Source organism: Aplidium turbinatum, chromosome 1 (genome assembly GCF_918807975.1).
Source record: "Aplidium turbinatum chromosome 1, kaAplTurb1.1, whole genome shotgun sequence".
Lineage (NCBI taxonomy): Eukaryota > Metazoa > Chordata > Ascidiacea > Aplousobranchia > Polyclinidae > Aplidium > Aplidium turbinatum.
This window is the reverse complement of record NC_137472.1, coordinates 25,122,239-25,135,959: the sequence shown is the minus strand read 5'-3', so window position 1 is coordinate 25,135,959 and position 13,721 is coordinate 25,122,239. Positions and strand designations below refer to the sequence as shown.

The following is a 13,721-nucleotide window of genomic DNA, read 5'->3' as shown; positions in this document are numbered from 1 at the left end:
TAGTAGGCCTAAGAATTTCTTATAGAATTGTAGCCACGTTGTTTCAACAAAGAAGCCATTTTTTAGCAATATAGAGTTATAGAAAATAATTTGCAATCATGCAAATGGTTGGAAAGAATCTAGGAAGTCTTCTCACAATCTGGCACAAAATGATTATGTTTATTGTATCTCTGTAAAATGTTTTACGACAAACTTTGAAGCTTCGTTATAATCATTTTTATCTTTGAAGTCAAAAGTTATTTTTTTTTTTTTGGCCAGAAACATAATCACTGCCTTGCTGATGTTGTCGATATTACGCGTATTTTTAGTGCTTCAAACAATAAGGACCCAGTCAGCAATCCAGTCCTTTTACATTGATTCAACATTTGTAAACGTTAAATTTATGTAGATTTGCTGACTGTGGGTTATTTCACATTTCCTTTGTTTACGCACGTTCCTCAATTCGCTGTTGCATTATTTCGACGCTGGCGGCAATTCGCTGTTGCATTATTTCGAATTGATTGACACAATCTTCAATAAAAAGTGAGCTTCGAACTTAGCTTTGTTGATATAAATGCTGTATTTTTTGTGGATGTAATTTATGAGTCATGTTTATAAACACCCGTAAGCGAAATGACTTATGATGTGGCCTGCATGATATTTGTGATGCGACTTGACACAAATCCACAATTTCAAAAGCACCTAATTTGAACTTAGAAATTTCAGATAATTTCAACAACTTGTTCAACTGTCTTCTCTCTACTAAAAATATTCATACTACAAACTCAATTGTAGACCTAAATACACAAACGAAGATGTAAACAGCTATTCAAGCAGGCTAAGGTGTTACTTATGAGAAATTTGGTTCCATAAAACTAGAAGCTAGCCATGAGTTTGGGAATGCATTAGTTTAGGATAAAAATGTAAGACAACAAACGCAGTTTTGTTTTTTTTTCAAATTCGTGTAACAATGTTACTTTGATTGTAACTATTTTAGAATCAGTGAGTAGCTTACAATAAGATTTGCTCGCAAGTCGTAAATTCTAATCAATGCAATGATTCGGCACACCGCACACACACTTCGTGCGTTCGATCGAGCTCTTTGTTATTCAGAAGTTTGCATGAAATCGGATTAGCACGGTAATTAAATAGCGGCAAGTTAAATCAAAATTGTCGTTTTTGGGTACCTTTGCAAAAATTGAAATATCAAGTTTAACATATAAAATTTTAAAATAATGACTTTTCAAACTTATATACAAATGATTTGCTTTCACACCAGTGCAACTTCTGTTCAAATAGCATCAGCGGATAACACGTAACAGCTGATTGAATTTGATCCAAAAACGGCCCCCCCTTGAGCAGTTAACTTCCAAAAAAACGTTGAAAAGCAAAGGGTTAAGGTAGACCCGGCTAGCGTGTAGTTGGGAATGGCTAGCCTATCTGCAGAAGTGCAGTGAATCTCCTGGAGGAGGATGACGAGTGCCCGGTTGGTATGGGCAAGCTGCTCCACAACTTTGGTCTTGCTTGTTGTGTAGCCTTCTATGTTGAGCTGCAGAATGGTGGGGCGTCTGAACTTGCTATCAATTGCCCCTTGCAGCTGTGCCGTCCGGGTGGAGGCTCTTTGTTGACAAATTTCGTTTCTCATCTGGTTGAAAGCAGATGGTACTCACAGGATGGGGCACGAGGAGCCATTTGTCGTCCATCCTAAGGTTGGTGACCCCTGCCTTAGAGTATTACCAGTATTCTATTCATTCATCAGCTACATAACAATTGTCATGACAAACAATATGTAAATTGTGATGTCATCAACAAGCAATATTGTAAATTGTGATGTCATGGACAAAAATCTTAAACAATGAGTGTAAAAAAGTACAAAATTTGCAAGTCAGAAAATCTAGCTTTTATCATATTAGTTATCAAAATTAATTCATATTTTTTATTTGACATAAAAGAGTATTGGTATAAGCAAAAACATGTGAATTTCAGTTCTTAATTTTTATACCCATTTTTTTATAGGCCCCCAAAGTTTGGCCTCCGAAAAATGCAAGTAGCAAATTGAAACATTTATAATCATAGGTATCATTTTTTTTGAAATGCTATTGTGAGTGTTAACCTGGTCAAATGGTTTAAGGTTTAGATTTATAAAAAACTATTGACTTGTTTTCTAAATGATTGCTTTCTGTGTTAGGTTGATCGCCCATTTGAGGAAGTGTCATAGTACCTGATCACCTTTTTCCAGTTAGTTTTTCTCACTTTTTGATTTATAATCATATCAAGAAGTTCTCTGTCAACTTTTTAATTTACATTTTTGGATTCCTTGGGTCTTAAAATGTCTGTCTAGAAATTTTCAGCCACTTTGTTTGATCATCATCCATTTTGTTTCCATAAGATATAAAAATACAATATAAGTACTCCAATCCAATAGGAAATTAGAAATATTATAAGAAATTGGACAAAATCACTGAAGCGGAACAGGCAAAAATGGTGATTTTTGTAATGCCTATAACTCTACTAATATTTAAAATTTTCCAAAATTTTTGCATTCTTTATATTTCTTTGACATCTACAAGTATGCCAAATTTCAATAAAATCTATGACATGTGGTGTAACCCATTTGCTCATTTGGCATGGAATGACCCCACTGCCACGGAATGGCCCGTTTCGGTGAGTCCGATCCCTTAACGGGGGATTTTTTCAATTTTTTTTTTAAATTATTGGGTACCGTAGCCTAATTATCATTGCCGTTTTAGGGTTCGGGGTTACGATTAGGGGTTAGAGGTTAGGAACTGACCGAATCAGACTCACCGAATCGGACTCACCAAATAGTAGCAGACCCCCACTGCCAAGTACCAAATCATTTTTTTAATGATCTAAGAATTCATTTCTTACTACTGCGGTATGGGGAGCGATCCCTGTAGCTGTCGCGGTAGTACGGCGATGGCGATCTACGACGATAAGGAGATGGCGAGCGACGGCGACTGTATGGCGATGGACTTCGTCGGTAGTCCCGTCTGTCTCTGTAGTCATCCCTGTACCTGCAAGCAACAAAACGAATTTTCAAGGGAAGATAGAAGCAAAAGTTTTACTCACGCACAAGGATATTAAAAAAGAATATATTTACAATGTGACTAAAAGATAATGACAACCTTTGGTCAGAGTTATTCCACTGCAAAGCAACCTGGAGTTGAACCAAAGTTTCCTCAAACTTTACATTCTGTGGTATGCTAGAGAAAAAAAATACTCATCTAATCCAGCGGTTTTCAACCAGTAATCCATGGGAAAATTTTGAAGTGGGCCACAGGCTTATTTAAACAGTGCTAGATTTATTGAAAAAATTACTTTCGGCGTTATGTCAGAAAAATAGGTTTTGTGAAATTATTGCCCGATATCTCTCTTCTGTGTTCCTTTCAAAATCGTCAAAAGGGTGTTACATGCCGGCATCAACCCACTTCTTCCAAAGGAGCAAGCTAGGTTCAACACAAAAAGTCCACTGTGGATCACGTCACACTCTTGACCCACGACATCAAGAATTGCTTAGAAGCAAAAAAGAAGGCTGGTGCTTTCTTTCTAGATCTTACGGTACTGCGGCCTTACTTGCAAGCTACTTCGCCTGCTTCCAGACTGGCATATGTTCCATAGGAATCAAAGCTTTTCTTTTATTACCGGCAATTCATAGCAAAGCAGAATGAGGCGCCTAAAAATGGTTTCTCACAGGGATCGGTTCTGAAAACTCCACTTCTTTTCAATATCTACACCCACAAACTGCAAAGCATGGTCTCCACAAAATACGCATATGCAGACGACCTGGTAATCCTCCATTCTAAAAAGTCGTGGGAAAACTTAGAAGACACCCTGAGCCAGAACATAAAAATCCTCTCAATTTATCTCCAAAAATGGTGACTGAAATTCAGCAAAACCAAAACTGTTTTGTCTGTCATATCCAGGCTTACGGCCGGTGATTGAAAATATTGATTAAGTGGACGAGAAAGCCAGGAAGCCAATCTTCGTAACCACAAGGCATGCCTTTAAGGTCTTACCAAAGACAAAGCCGCATGCTCTTGTGGAATGGCCCATTTCGGCTAGTCCGATTCGGCTATTTTCCTATTCGGCTAGTTCCCTATTCGGCTACAGTTTTGAATTGTATTTTATTCCACAATATCGTTTCTTTTATAGTTGAAATTATCGAAGCTTTAGATGAGTGGGGTTTAGACCTAACCACTAACCAGGTGCAACAAAAGTGGTTATTACAAGTGGTGTTTCAAACATAAAACACTTCGCGAAAGAGATTTAGATCGTTTAAACAGATTTAAAGAGTGCCGAAAGCGAAAAATAGCCTACGTTGCTCTTGCCCGCAATACAGCAGCTGATCGCTTTGCTTTCTCATACGGTATGGAAATTTCAAAGTAGATGATAGAGTAACTTACGCTGCTGGAATAGTCACGTAACTATTCACTGCAATATTAAGTAAACCAGCTAAATTAGACACGCTATTTTCAACGAGGTCTTCCCGCTGTGAGATCAACTATGATTCAACAGAACACATTGTTTTGTTCGCAAGGTGTGAGAATTAAATTGAAAACCGATAAAAGAAAAGGTGATTAATGGTCTTGGCCGCAGATATTGCTTGCAATAACGACGGCTCTTACCACTATTATCACCTAGCTAACCTGACATCATTGTTTTATGCGACCGCTTAGGTTTGACATCGACTTCAACGATCATGGAATATTACCTAATAAGAACGATTATATCCTACATGCAAAAATAAAAAAATCGATTTCTTAAAACAGCTCTTTCTGTTTTGTCTCGCGAGCTTTGCATATTGCTCAACAAGTGCATAAAGTTTAGAATTGACAAGAAATCATTAAATTTGAAATTTAAGTTCAAATCACTGGAAATCAACGTATTCAAAACTTTTACTTTTCGACGCTGTTTCAAACTCCGTAATCCACGTCAACAATGATTTTGCGGCAGTAAAAATGCGTTCATTTTGAAAACTGCCAAGCTGGAGACAATAGCTTGTCCCGTGTATAGGTTGAACCTGTCTTTTTGAGGTGAAATTCACTTGCGAACATCTTGACTTATACTCGAGTATATACGGTATTCGATGAAAGACTGAAAAGACTTTCGATAAAAAACAGAAGAGAAAACACTTCGCTGTTGTTAACGCTTTGAAGGTAAGTAATTAGCAAAACGTGCGATACGAAGTTAATAAAACCGATAGCGGGTTTCCACTCTGCTTTAAATCATGGGCGCCGATCGCTCTCTAAAATTGGTGGGAACATATGTAGCCTACTAGGAAAGATAGGAAGGGGTGACGAGCAAAGCGAGCTGGAAAGATCGTGGGTCTGTTCTGACAAACAAACAAAAACAGTAGGTACAAGTCCAAAGTCCTTGGAGACGGAGAGGTCATGAAAGTTGATCCAACTTAGCTGTGTCTGTGTCATGGTAGGTCGTAACCAAGTTTTGATACTTCGCAAAGTTGAAAATGACAGTTCAGTCAAACACGAGCTGGCTGGTGAAATGAGCAAAAGCAGTGGCGTACCTAGGGAATGCGCCGCCCGGGGCGGATTCAGATTTTGCTGCCCCTTCAAGAAAAAGCACGTGAAAATGAAATGCGTTTTTTTATCAGTCTATAATCAAAATCAAAAATCATAGTCTGAAAGTGCCGACTCCCTTAGCTACGCCACTGAGCAAAAGTCTCACAAAAAGTTCCACTTGCGGAAACATTTGCCGAACAGCGGATGGCATCTTCTTGTATATCATTCGAAAATCTGCTACCGACTTTCCATTGTAGGCCTACTGCCTTCGAAAGAAGCATAGTTTTTGTGCAAGGGACTGTGTGTCAGAGAACTCGGAATAATCGTCTACAACATGTGATTGTAGCTTTCCACTAAAAAGCGATTCTTGTAGAATTTTGTAGTGCTCAAGATCGGTCGACGTGAAGTAGTCAGTAAGATTTTGCTGCGCTCTGTCAATGACTGCGAAATACTCTGATCGATATTTCGTCTTTTTTGTTTGAGGAGGTTGACCAATGACCATGGCCATGTTTATGCTGAAGAAGATTTGGGATCTTTTTGGGACGTCACAGTTTCAATGACTCGGTTGCAATCTTCCATTAGCCTCTCAGCATTTACAAAGACAAGATGAAATTCTTCTTCACTGCATAGATGGCGGAGTTCAGCACCTTCAAGCATGCCAGCCACAGTCACCGTGCAACCTTGCAAAGCTTTGTTAAAACGTTCCAGACACTGAATGACAGACAATGCCGCTAATAACCCAAGCGTATGCTAATGGCCCTGACGTAACGAAACAAATACAATTTGCAAGTTGCACCACAACTTCCCTGCATAATAAAACATTTCTACTACGTTTCTACATTTCTATTTCTACTACTACTACTACTTTCTACTACCTTCTGCTCTAACCGGTGGTCGAATAAATTTGTGGCAGAATACGGTGCGATACTGATGAGCCCAGCCTCATGGGCGAAACACGTGTCTATCGCTGTCAATTCTTGCTACAAATCGGCTGCCGAGAAACATTTCTACTACGGTTGAGGTTTCCTACTTTCCTCGCATAAAGCAAAAATGTTGCCCCTTTCTTTCAATAGATTTTAAGTGTCTGACTGATAAAATTGTGACATTCAGTTAATATTTTCCCTTATACGTTATAAAAATAATGTAAAAAGATGGTGGGGACATGTCCCCGCTGTCCTATAGGGATCGGCGCCCACGCTTGAAATCATGATTTTTGCGTTTTATTTCGATAACTTCACTGTTTTGATCGTTGTTATTCACTCACACGAAAAGGAAATGAAGTGGCTTGTTTTCCAACTGTTCCAATTATGAGCTAACAATATCAAAATTTTTACGACTAGGCGTACTGCATGCGTAAAACTAATCGTTTCAAGCAGCGGTTCCAATAAATTCGGTTTGTGACCTAGGTGTTAATATTAACAAGACACTAAGCTTAATCAAAGACTACTTTAATTGAGCAAAATAACGTTATGGTTATGACGTCATCACCTTTCTCGCCCCCTAAAGTTTTTTGAAAAGTTGGCGCCTATGAGTGTGGAATAAAATACAAAGTACAATTAAAAACTGTAGCCGAATAGGGAACTAGCCGAATCGGACTGTAGCCGAATAGGGAAATAGCCGAATAGTAACAGACCCATGCTTTTGAGCGGTTTCAAACCTGCGCCCTTTGGAATGTCGTTCCAGGGCTCTTACCACTCGGCAACGCAGCCGACCAAAACTGTGGCAACAGCTTTCCACCTACACAATCGGGAAGCTGACTGTGAGCTAAATGTCCACAACACTGGAAAATCTCCATCCTTCTGCTCTAAACCAAACTACTTTGGGGTAACATTAGACAAATTGCTCACTTACGGTCACCACTTGGCGGTCACCATTTGGTGCGCAAGAAACTGACATTGCATGCGACACCACTCAAGTGCCTCAGACCTCACTGCGACAACACTTCTATTAACAGCGCCTTGCACACAGTGACCGGATGCCTGTGTACCACACCATTGGACAATTTTCCCATTCTTGCTGGCATCCAACCTACTGACTGTCATCACAAAAAAGCCACTCTGTCTCTTGGTAGACAGGTATTGGAGCCCAATCATCTTCTTCACTCTCGGGTCTCTGCTCCTACGAACCAGGACCTCTGTCTACGATATCAAATCACCCATTTGTGCCAGCCACTCAACTTCTGATCAACGTAGCTGATGGACAAGACATCTCTGCGGCTAATTTGTCGGACAATAGAAGGAATTCTGAATGGAAGTCAAGTACCACCAGACTCGATTCGTTCATTCTCAACGCCGACATCTGACCCACCGGCTTGACACTACAAAGACAGGCGTGGGTGAACCTCAACCGTCTTCGTACGGGTGTCGGACTCTTTTGTTCAACCTTGCACTAATGGGGAATGACTTCTTCCTCCTCCTCTAAGTATGGTGCTGAGGAACAGACCGCAGAACACATCATCAACGATTAAACCATCTTCAATCCATCCAAAGCAATGGAGTAGAAGGTCTGTACATCTTGGATGATGAAACCAAAGTGACTGCTCTCTTGCAGCTTTCCAGTGTAGTCCGTAAACATAGCAAATCTAGGGTGGTAAAAGGATAGTCTCCCTTGACCCCAGAGGCTCACACGCAAACGACAATTTAGATTGGCCTGCGAGTGCGGCGAAAGGAACAAACTGCTGACCATGTCGTTCTTGAATGCACAATTTACAAGGCAACAAATGGAAAGCATGTCATAGCAGAACTAGACAAAGCTACACTCACCTGGCACCTTTACCTTACACATTACCTTACACTCACCTTACACATTACCTGCCCTAAAATCTGAGCAATCTTGTCTCACACAAAAGAACAAGACATCATGATGTCACGAAAAAGCGATGCTTGTGTGAAATAGCTTTTGCTCGTGATCATCTTAACTATGCAAGTCTACTATATATATAACTATACTATACATTGTATCTTGCTCTCGCGAAATGTATTTTTAATGCTATTGCAACGTTTTAATGACACCGTAGTCTATTACAAGTTATATGACGTTTAATAAATGTTGGCTGCATTCAGTAGCTATATTTCTAAACAAACTCTTTATTGTAAATTAGAGATGTACCGATATATCGGTATCGGCATCGGTGATATCGGCCATTTTTTTAGAATCGGTATCGGCAAAATTTGGCCGATACTGAACATGTAAAAAAAGGCGTTTGCTGGGGATTTTATGCAGAAGCAAAGATATAGATTTTTTAAAGTTGTAACTAACGTCACATTGATGTAGAAAAATAAAAACCTGTTCAAATTTTTGATACCTCACACTCTCATGACTTCATGCGCGCACCTTTTGGCATTGTTTGCTTACAGTGATGCTTTCACTCAAACAAAACGTTTTGTTTTAGCAGTTTTGTGTTATTCGATTCTTAAGTTGTGAAGGAGACTAAACTTCTCCAATACTTATTATTTGTGTTCCTCTTTTACTCTTAACAGAGGATAAAACCAGGTCAGGACTGCCCAGGTGGCGAAAATGTGTAATTTTGCATCGTTTTTGCGTTGTTAGACGTTTGGGGGACCCTTCTAACTTGGTTGTTTTTGGTGGTCTGGTTTCTGTCGGTTTGTGATTTGGTTTCCACCTTTCGTTGTGGTGGACTCGCCAAGCTTGGGCAATGTCGTGGCGGAGTGGGTGGGAACGGTTGGACTGCGGGTCCTCGCTGGGCTGGTCAATATGTGGTCTTGTTGCGCCTGGAATGGCGGCCTCGTTGTGGGGGGAGCGTTCTTCCGGCTGTCGGCGCAGGGCGCTCACTGGTGCGGCGGCTGTTGCAGTTCGCTGGCCATAGCGGTGTGGCTTCCACGCTAGCCATTTAGACCATCCAATCAACTATGTTTCTCGGCAGCCGTTTTGTGGCAAGAATTGACATCGACAAGAATTGAAATGGCTAGAGTGGAACTGGAAGCTGCACCGTTGTGGTTGGCGGGTTGCGGCTGCTCGCTGTGCTGGTGGGTGCTCGGCCTTGTGCTGGTGGCCGGGAAGGGCGCTCCTTTCTTCGCGGTGGGGTTGTCGTATTGGGCGCGGCAGGACCGTTTTGATCGGTTTGGTGAAGATTCGTGGTCCGATTGCTTTCGTTTTGGGCCGGCTTGTTCTGCCGTGGCATTGTTTGAGCTTGGTTGGTTTGTTGCAGCGAGGGGTGGAAGTTGGGTCGCGGACTGGATTTTTGGACCTTTAGCAGCATGGGGGCGATGCGGGATTGTGCATTTTTGCTGCCTGGGTGGTCTTGGCCTGGCAAAAGCTTTTCAACCAAACGACAAGCGTCCTTAGGTTGCACATTACTTGTCAAATAGTTTTTGTACGACTACACAAATCACTTGGTTTACATTTTACATCTTATTATCAATTATGATAGCCTATTTGGAGAGTTTGCGCAAACACTTTATTTAATTTTTCAGAAACCCAAATTATGATGTAATGTTTCTTCCCTTATACCCCAGTCCTCAATCATGGTGGCCTTTCATTACTAAAACCTACTATTATGACACAACAATGCGGTTGAGATTGGATTCTTGAATCTTTAATAAATTATGCCAATTGAAAGCTTTTTTTAATAGTTTTATGCAAATAAGGTAAAACTTAGCATTTGATATAATTCCTCGCAAATACCAAAATTGCTTCTTTTTGTAACACCAAAGTATCGGCCAAAATATCGGTATCAGTATCGGCCTAAAAAAGTGATATCGATATCGGGATCGGCCAAAAAAGTGGTATTGGTACATCTCTATTGTAAATATTAAAATGTTTGCCCCTAAAAGTTGCTTTTGTCTCTCTAAAAATTCCTTTCAAGCTGTTGGACATGGGCAATCCCTACTTGAGTAGTGCAGGGGCAATGATAGAAAATGAATTTGTTCAGCCGCGATTTTCTGTCCAAGATTGTTACCATATGTTAAGAATTCTTGCCTCTCCTCCTTACTAGACAAATGTATTTTGCCATGGCTTTTTAAGGTTGTCTTATATTTTTTTTATCACCAGGACTAGATTATATGGTGTATTATGCGTTTTGTAAAGCAATATTGTCAACAGCAACAAAACTTAGAGGGCATTTTACATCCTCTGACCCATTCTACTCCAACAAGATGATATTTATGTGCTAAAATACTGCCAATAATATCATATTTATAAAATAAAGTAATTTCAAATCTACATTCAATATATTTATCGACATACAAACATGATTGTACATGTTTACCTGTTTTTGAGTGAATTGAGAAAAGTGTAACAAAAAATGATTTGCTTATTTATTATAATTTTGAACCTTGGACTTAATCTTATAAACTACACTTAGAGCTCGACCGATATCACTTTTTCAGGCCGATACCGATATTTACGAAATTTTTAGGCCGATACCGATATATATCAGCTACGAAAAATTTGTTACCAACAAAGTTATTAAGCAACAAATCAGTTCAAGAAAGTATATGCATTAGTTGCTGTAATGGAAAAATCATTCTTAACACCAATCACAAAAAAACACCAAACAAAAAAGAAACAACCCAGGCCTCGAAATTCGTTTTTGCTAACGGCAGACAAATGTGTCCGGTCTGAATTCTTCGCCATTTAAGAGCTGTGGCTACGGTTTGGAAGGCTTTTTAAAATTTCAGCGAAGGCTTTCATCAAACCAACGAGGTGCGCTTGGAGAGTGAAAGCGCCGTGTAGCAGCTGCAATACGCCACATAACTGATTAACTTCCACCGAACGAGGTCGTGTGCCTTCTTGCGTCACAATGCTCTGGGCACGGGTCGGAAAACGTCTACAATGACGCTACTATTTTCTTCTGTGCAAAGTTTCACTAAGCTTTTTTCTTTGGGTTTATTTTTGCATGTCATGTGAGCGAAAGTTAATTTTCCCTGGGCTTTTTCTTTCTTACTGTAATACCAAAACTTGAAAGATTTTGCTGCATCTTGCTGTGATAGCCTACTCGTGTGATCTAATTTTGTAACGAATCTTGCCTTATCAATATCACTCGGAGATCAAAGCCAGACATTGTGACCTAAATTCAAAGAAAATTCTTTGTATCAAAAGTAAATTCAAAAGTAAATTCTTTGTATCCTCTGGGGATCCTTCTCTTGTATCATGGGCCAATCCCATAGATGTTTGCTGGTACACCCCTTCATTTTCTTTGAATTTTTATACTTATATGTGCCGCTAGAATCTAATTTCTTGTATTTTAGATCCATTTCAGATGATTGTTTTGTCCTAGCTCAGTTGCAAATTCTTATCTTTTTTTCTAGTTTTTATTTTTAACAAATTCCTGCCATTTCTTAGCACAAATTCTCTTAAAAAAATCACACCTTTTAATAGGCTGTAAAACTACGTTTCGCTGAGGTCCAAATTTAAAACTTAAATCCAGTCTCATTGTCTCACAACAATCACTCAAGTTTCAAATCATTACCTCAACCAACGCTTCAAGACAACTTTCTACTTTCACTTTACTACGCTGAAGAGATCTGAAGATCGAAACACTGGCCTTTGTACGTAGTTACTTTTCGTAATGTCTTTTTAGACATTCTTTTTGAGTCAATAATACTTTTAAAGAAACAAAAAATAGTCAAAAGGCATGTAAATTTCACTTTGTGTGGAGCTACATGTACTTGAGAGGTTAACTGTTATTTTTTTATTCAATTGTGACGTAAGACTTGAAATAAATTGCGCGTGGTTAGTGTAGAAGTAAACCGGTACTCCCATTGATTCTTAGCGAAAAATTCACCTTTGTTACACTGATCGTTGAAGTAACGTAAAACTCGAAAGTTTTCCTGCTTGAATGGAAGCTAAGGATACAGTATTAACATTTTCTAGAAGCGCACTAGAATGGGCGGGAAATCATATTCTCGCAACAATTGTTAGTGTTCGTGCTATGCAAGCACGTTTGAGCAACTTGTGTTTCTTCTAAAGGCATGTATGGCTGGTTCTGAGTTTGGTTTTGCTGGCCGATGTTTATCGGCGAAAAATAGCCGATGCAATATATCGGCTACACCTGATATCGGCTAACCGATATATCGGTCAAGCTCTAACTACACTGCAAACGAACAAAAAGTTTTATTCAGCGAATGGAACCCTAATTTTGTGCAACAAAAAATGGGCCACGAAAGAAAAAAGGTTGAAAACCACTGATCTAATCTAGCTTCAAAAAATGTCAGTCGCATCTGATCGAGGAAAGTTGAAAGATATGCAGACTGTCACCTTTATCATGGCATAGTTTAGTTTACATACCACAGAACAATGCTGCAAGCATTAGATTGGTTGCTAGGTTAACAGTCTTATTCACTTTTCTATGCTGTTATACAAAAAACACCTTTAGAACAAACATCCATTGAAGTGAAATTTATACCTGTCTCTGCTCTCGTATCTGTCTCTGTCATAATATCGATCTTCTCTCTCGCGTGGTGGCGCTCTATACCTATATGCAAACATATATGCAAACAATGAATGTATGCAAACATGTGAATTAAAAAAAAATCACTTAGAAACAAAAAAAAAAATTTTTTCCTCACGGGATCGCTTCACATTCATCACCAACGAGCAGTAGACCAAACCAAAGTGTTGAATGTTACAATTTACTTCATTATAAACGTAATGCCGACACCATAATAATGCCTAGTTTAATCAGCTTCAACCATATGTCCTGTTGGGGGGGGTCGGTGGGACTGGAGTCTTTTCAAAGCAATATCACTAAAGGATATGACATGATTTTCATTACATACTCTGATATTTTAGCTTGCTACTAGCTAGTCCTTTTGTTTTCAAATTATACGGATTAATAGGATTACCGAGCGCCGCGTGTACACCTGCAATGCAGATATCTCATGAGTTGGCTTTGTTGCAAACCATGATTCCGCTTTTTGTTCGCAAACTCGAGTTTTGAGTTGCTGTGATTAATCTTTTAATTACAGTACATCTGTGTTTCTTTAAAAATATCAGAGAGCATACTATAAGCCATGCTGAAAAAGATTTCATTTTACATTGTTTTCTATAGCGAATACATTTTGTTTCTAACTTATAACGAAGCAGAAGGAAAATTAGACAAAACTCAGTTTATATCATAAAACAAACAGACTGATGTAGAGTGAGTTCTTGACCTGCCAATAAACTTCTGCATGTACCGGTAGTCCAGTAGGTACACTCACCCTGGTGATCAATAATTAACGTTACAACTTCAAACAACTG

The 13,721-nt window shown here is 39.3% G+C and overlaps 1 protein-coding gene across 5 annotated transcripts in view; it reads right to left on the bottom strand.

Annotated features, from left to right (window-relative positions):
• The window catches only part of LOC145771022 (uncharacterized), a 114,913-nt gene that overhangs the window by 28,199 nt on the left and 72,993 nt on the right, over positions 1–13,721 (bottom strand). For all 5 annotated transcript variants that reach the window (XR_014289184.1, XR_014289183.1, XM_082582772.1 and 2 more), the window contains exons 7-8: positions 12,886–12,954; positions 2,869–3,014 (exon numbers count right to left, since the gene is read on the bottom strand). Coding sequence is in view for 3 of the 5 variants with exons in the window: in XM_082582772.1 (XP_082438898.1) it covers positions 2,869–3,014; positions 12,886–12,954 (215 nt within the window). In the remaining 2 variants the exon portion in view is untranslated. The remainder of the gene's footprint in view (positions 1–2,868; positions 3,015–12,885; positions 12,955–13,721) is intronic.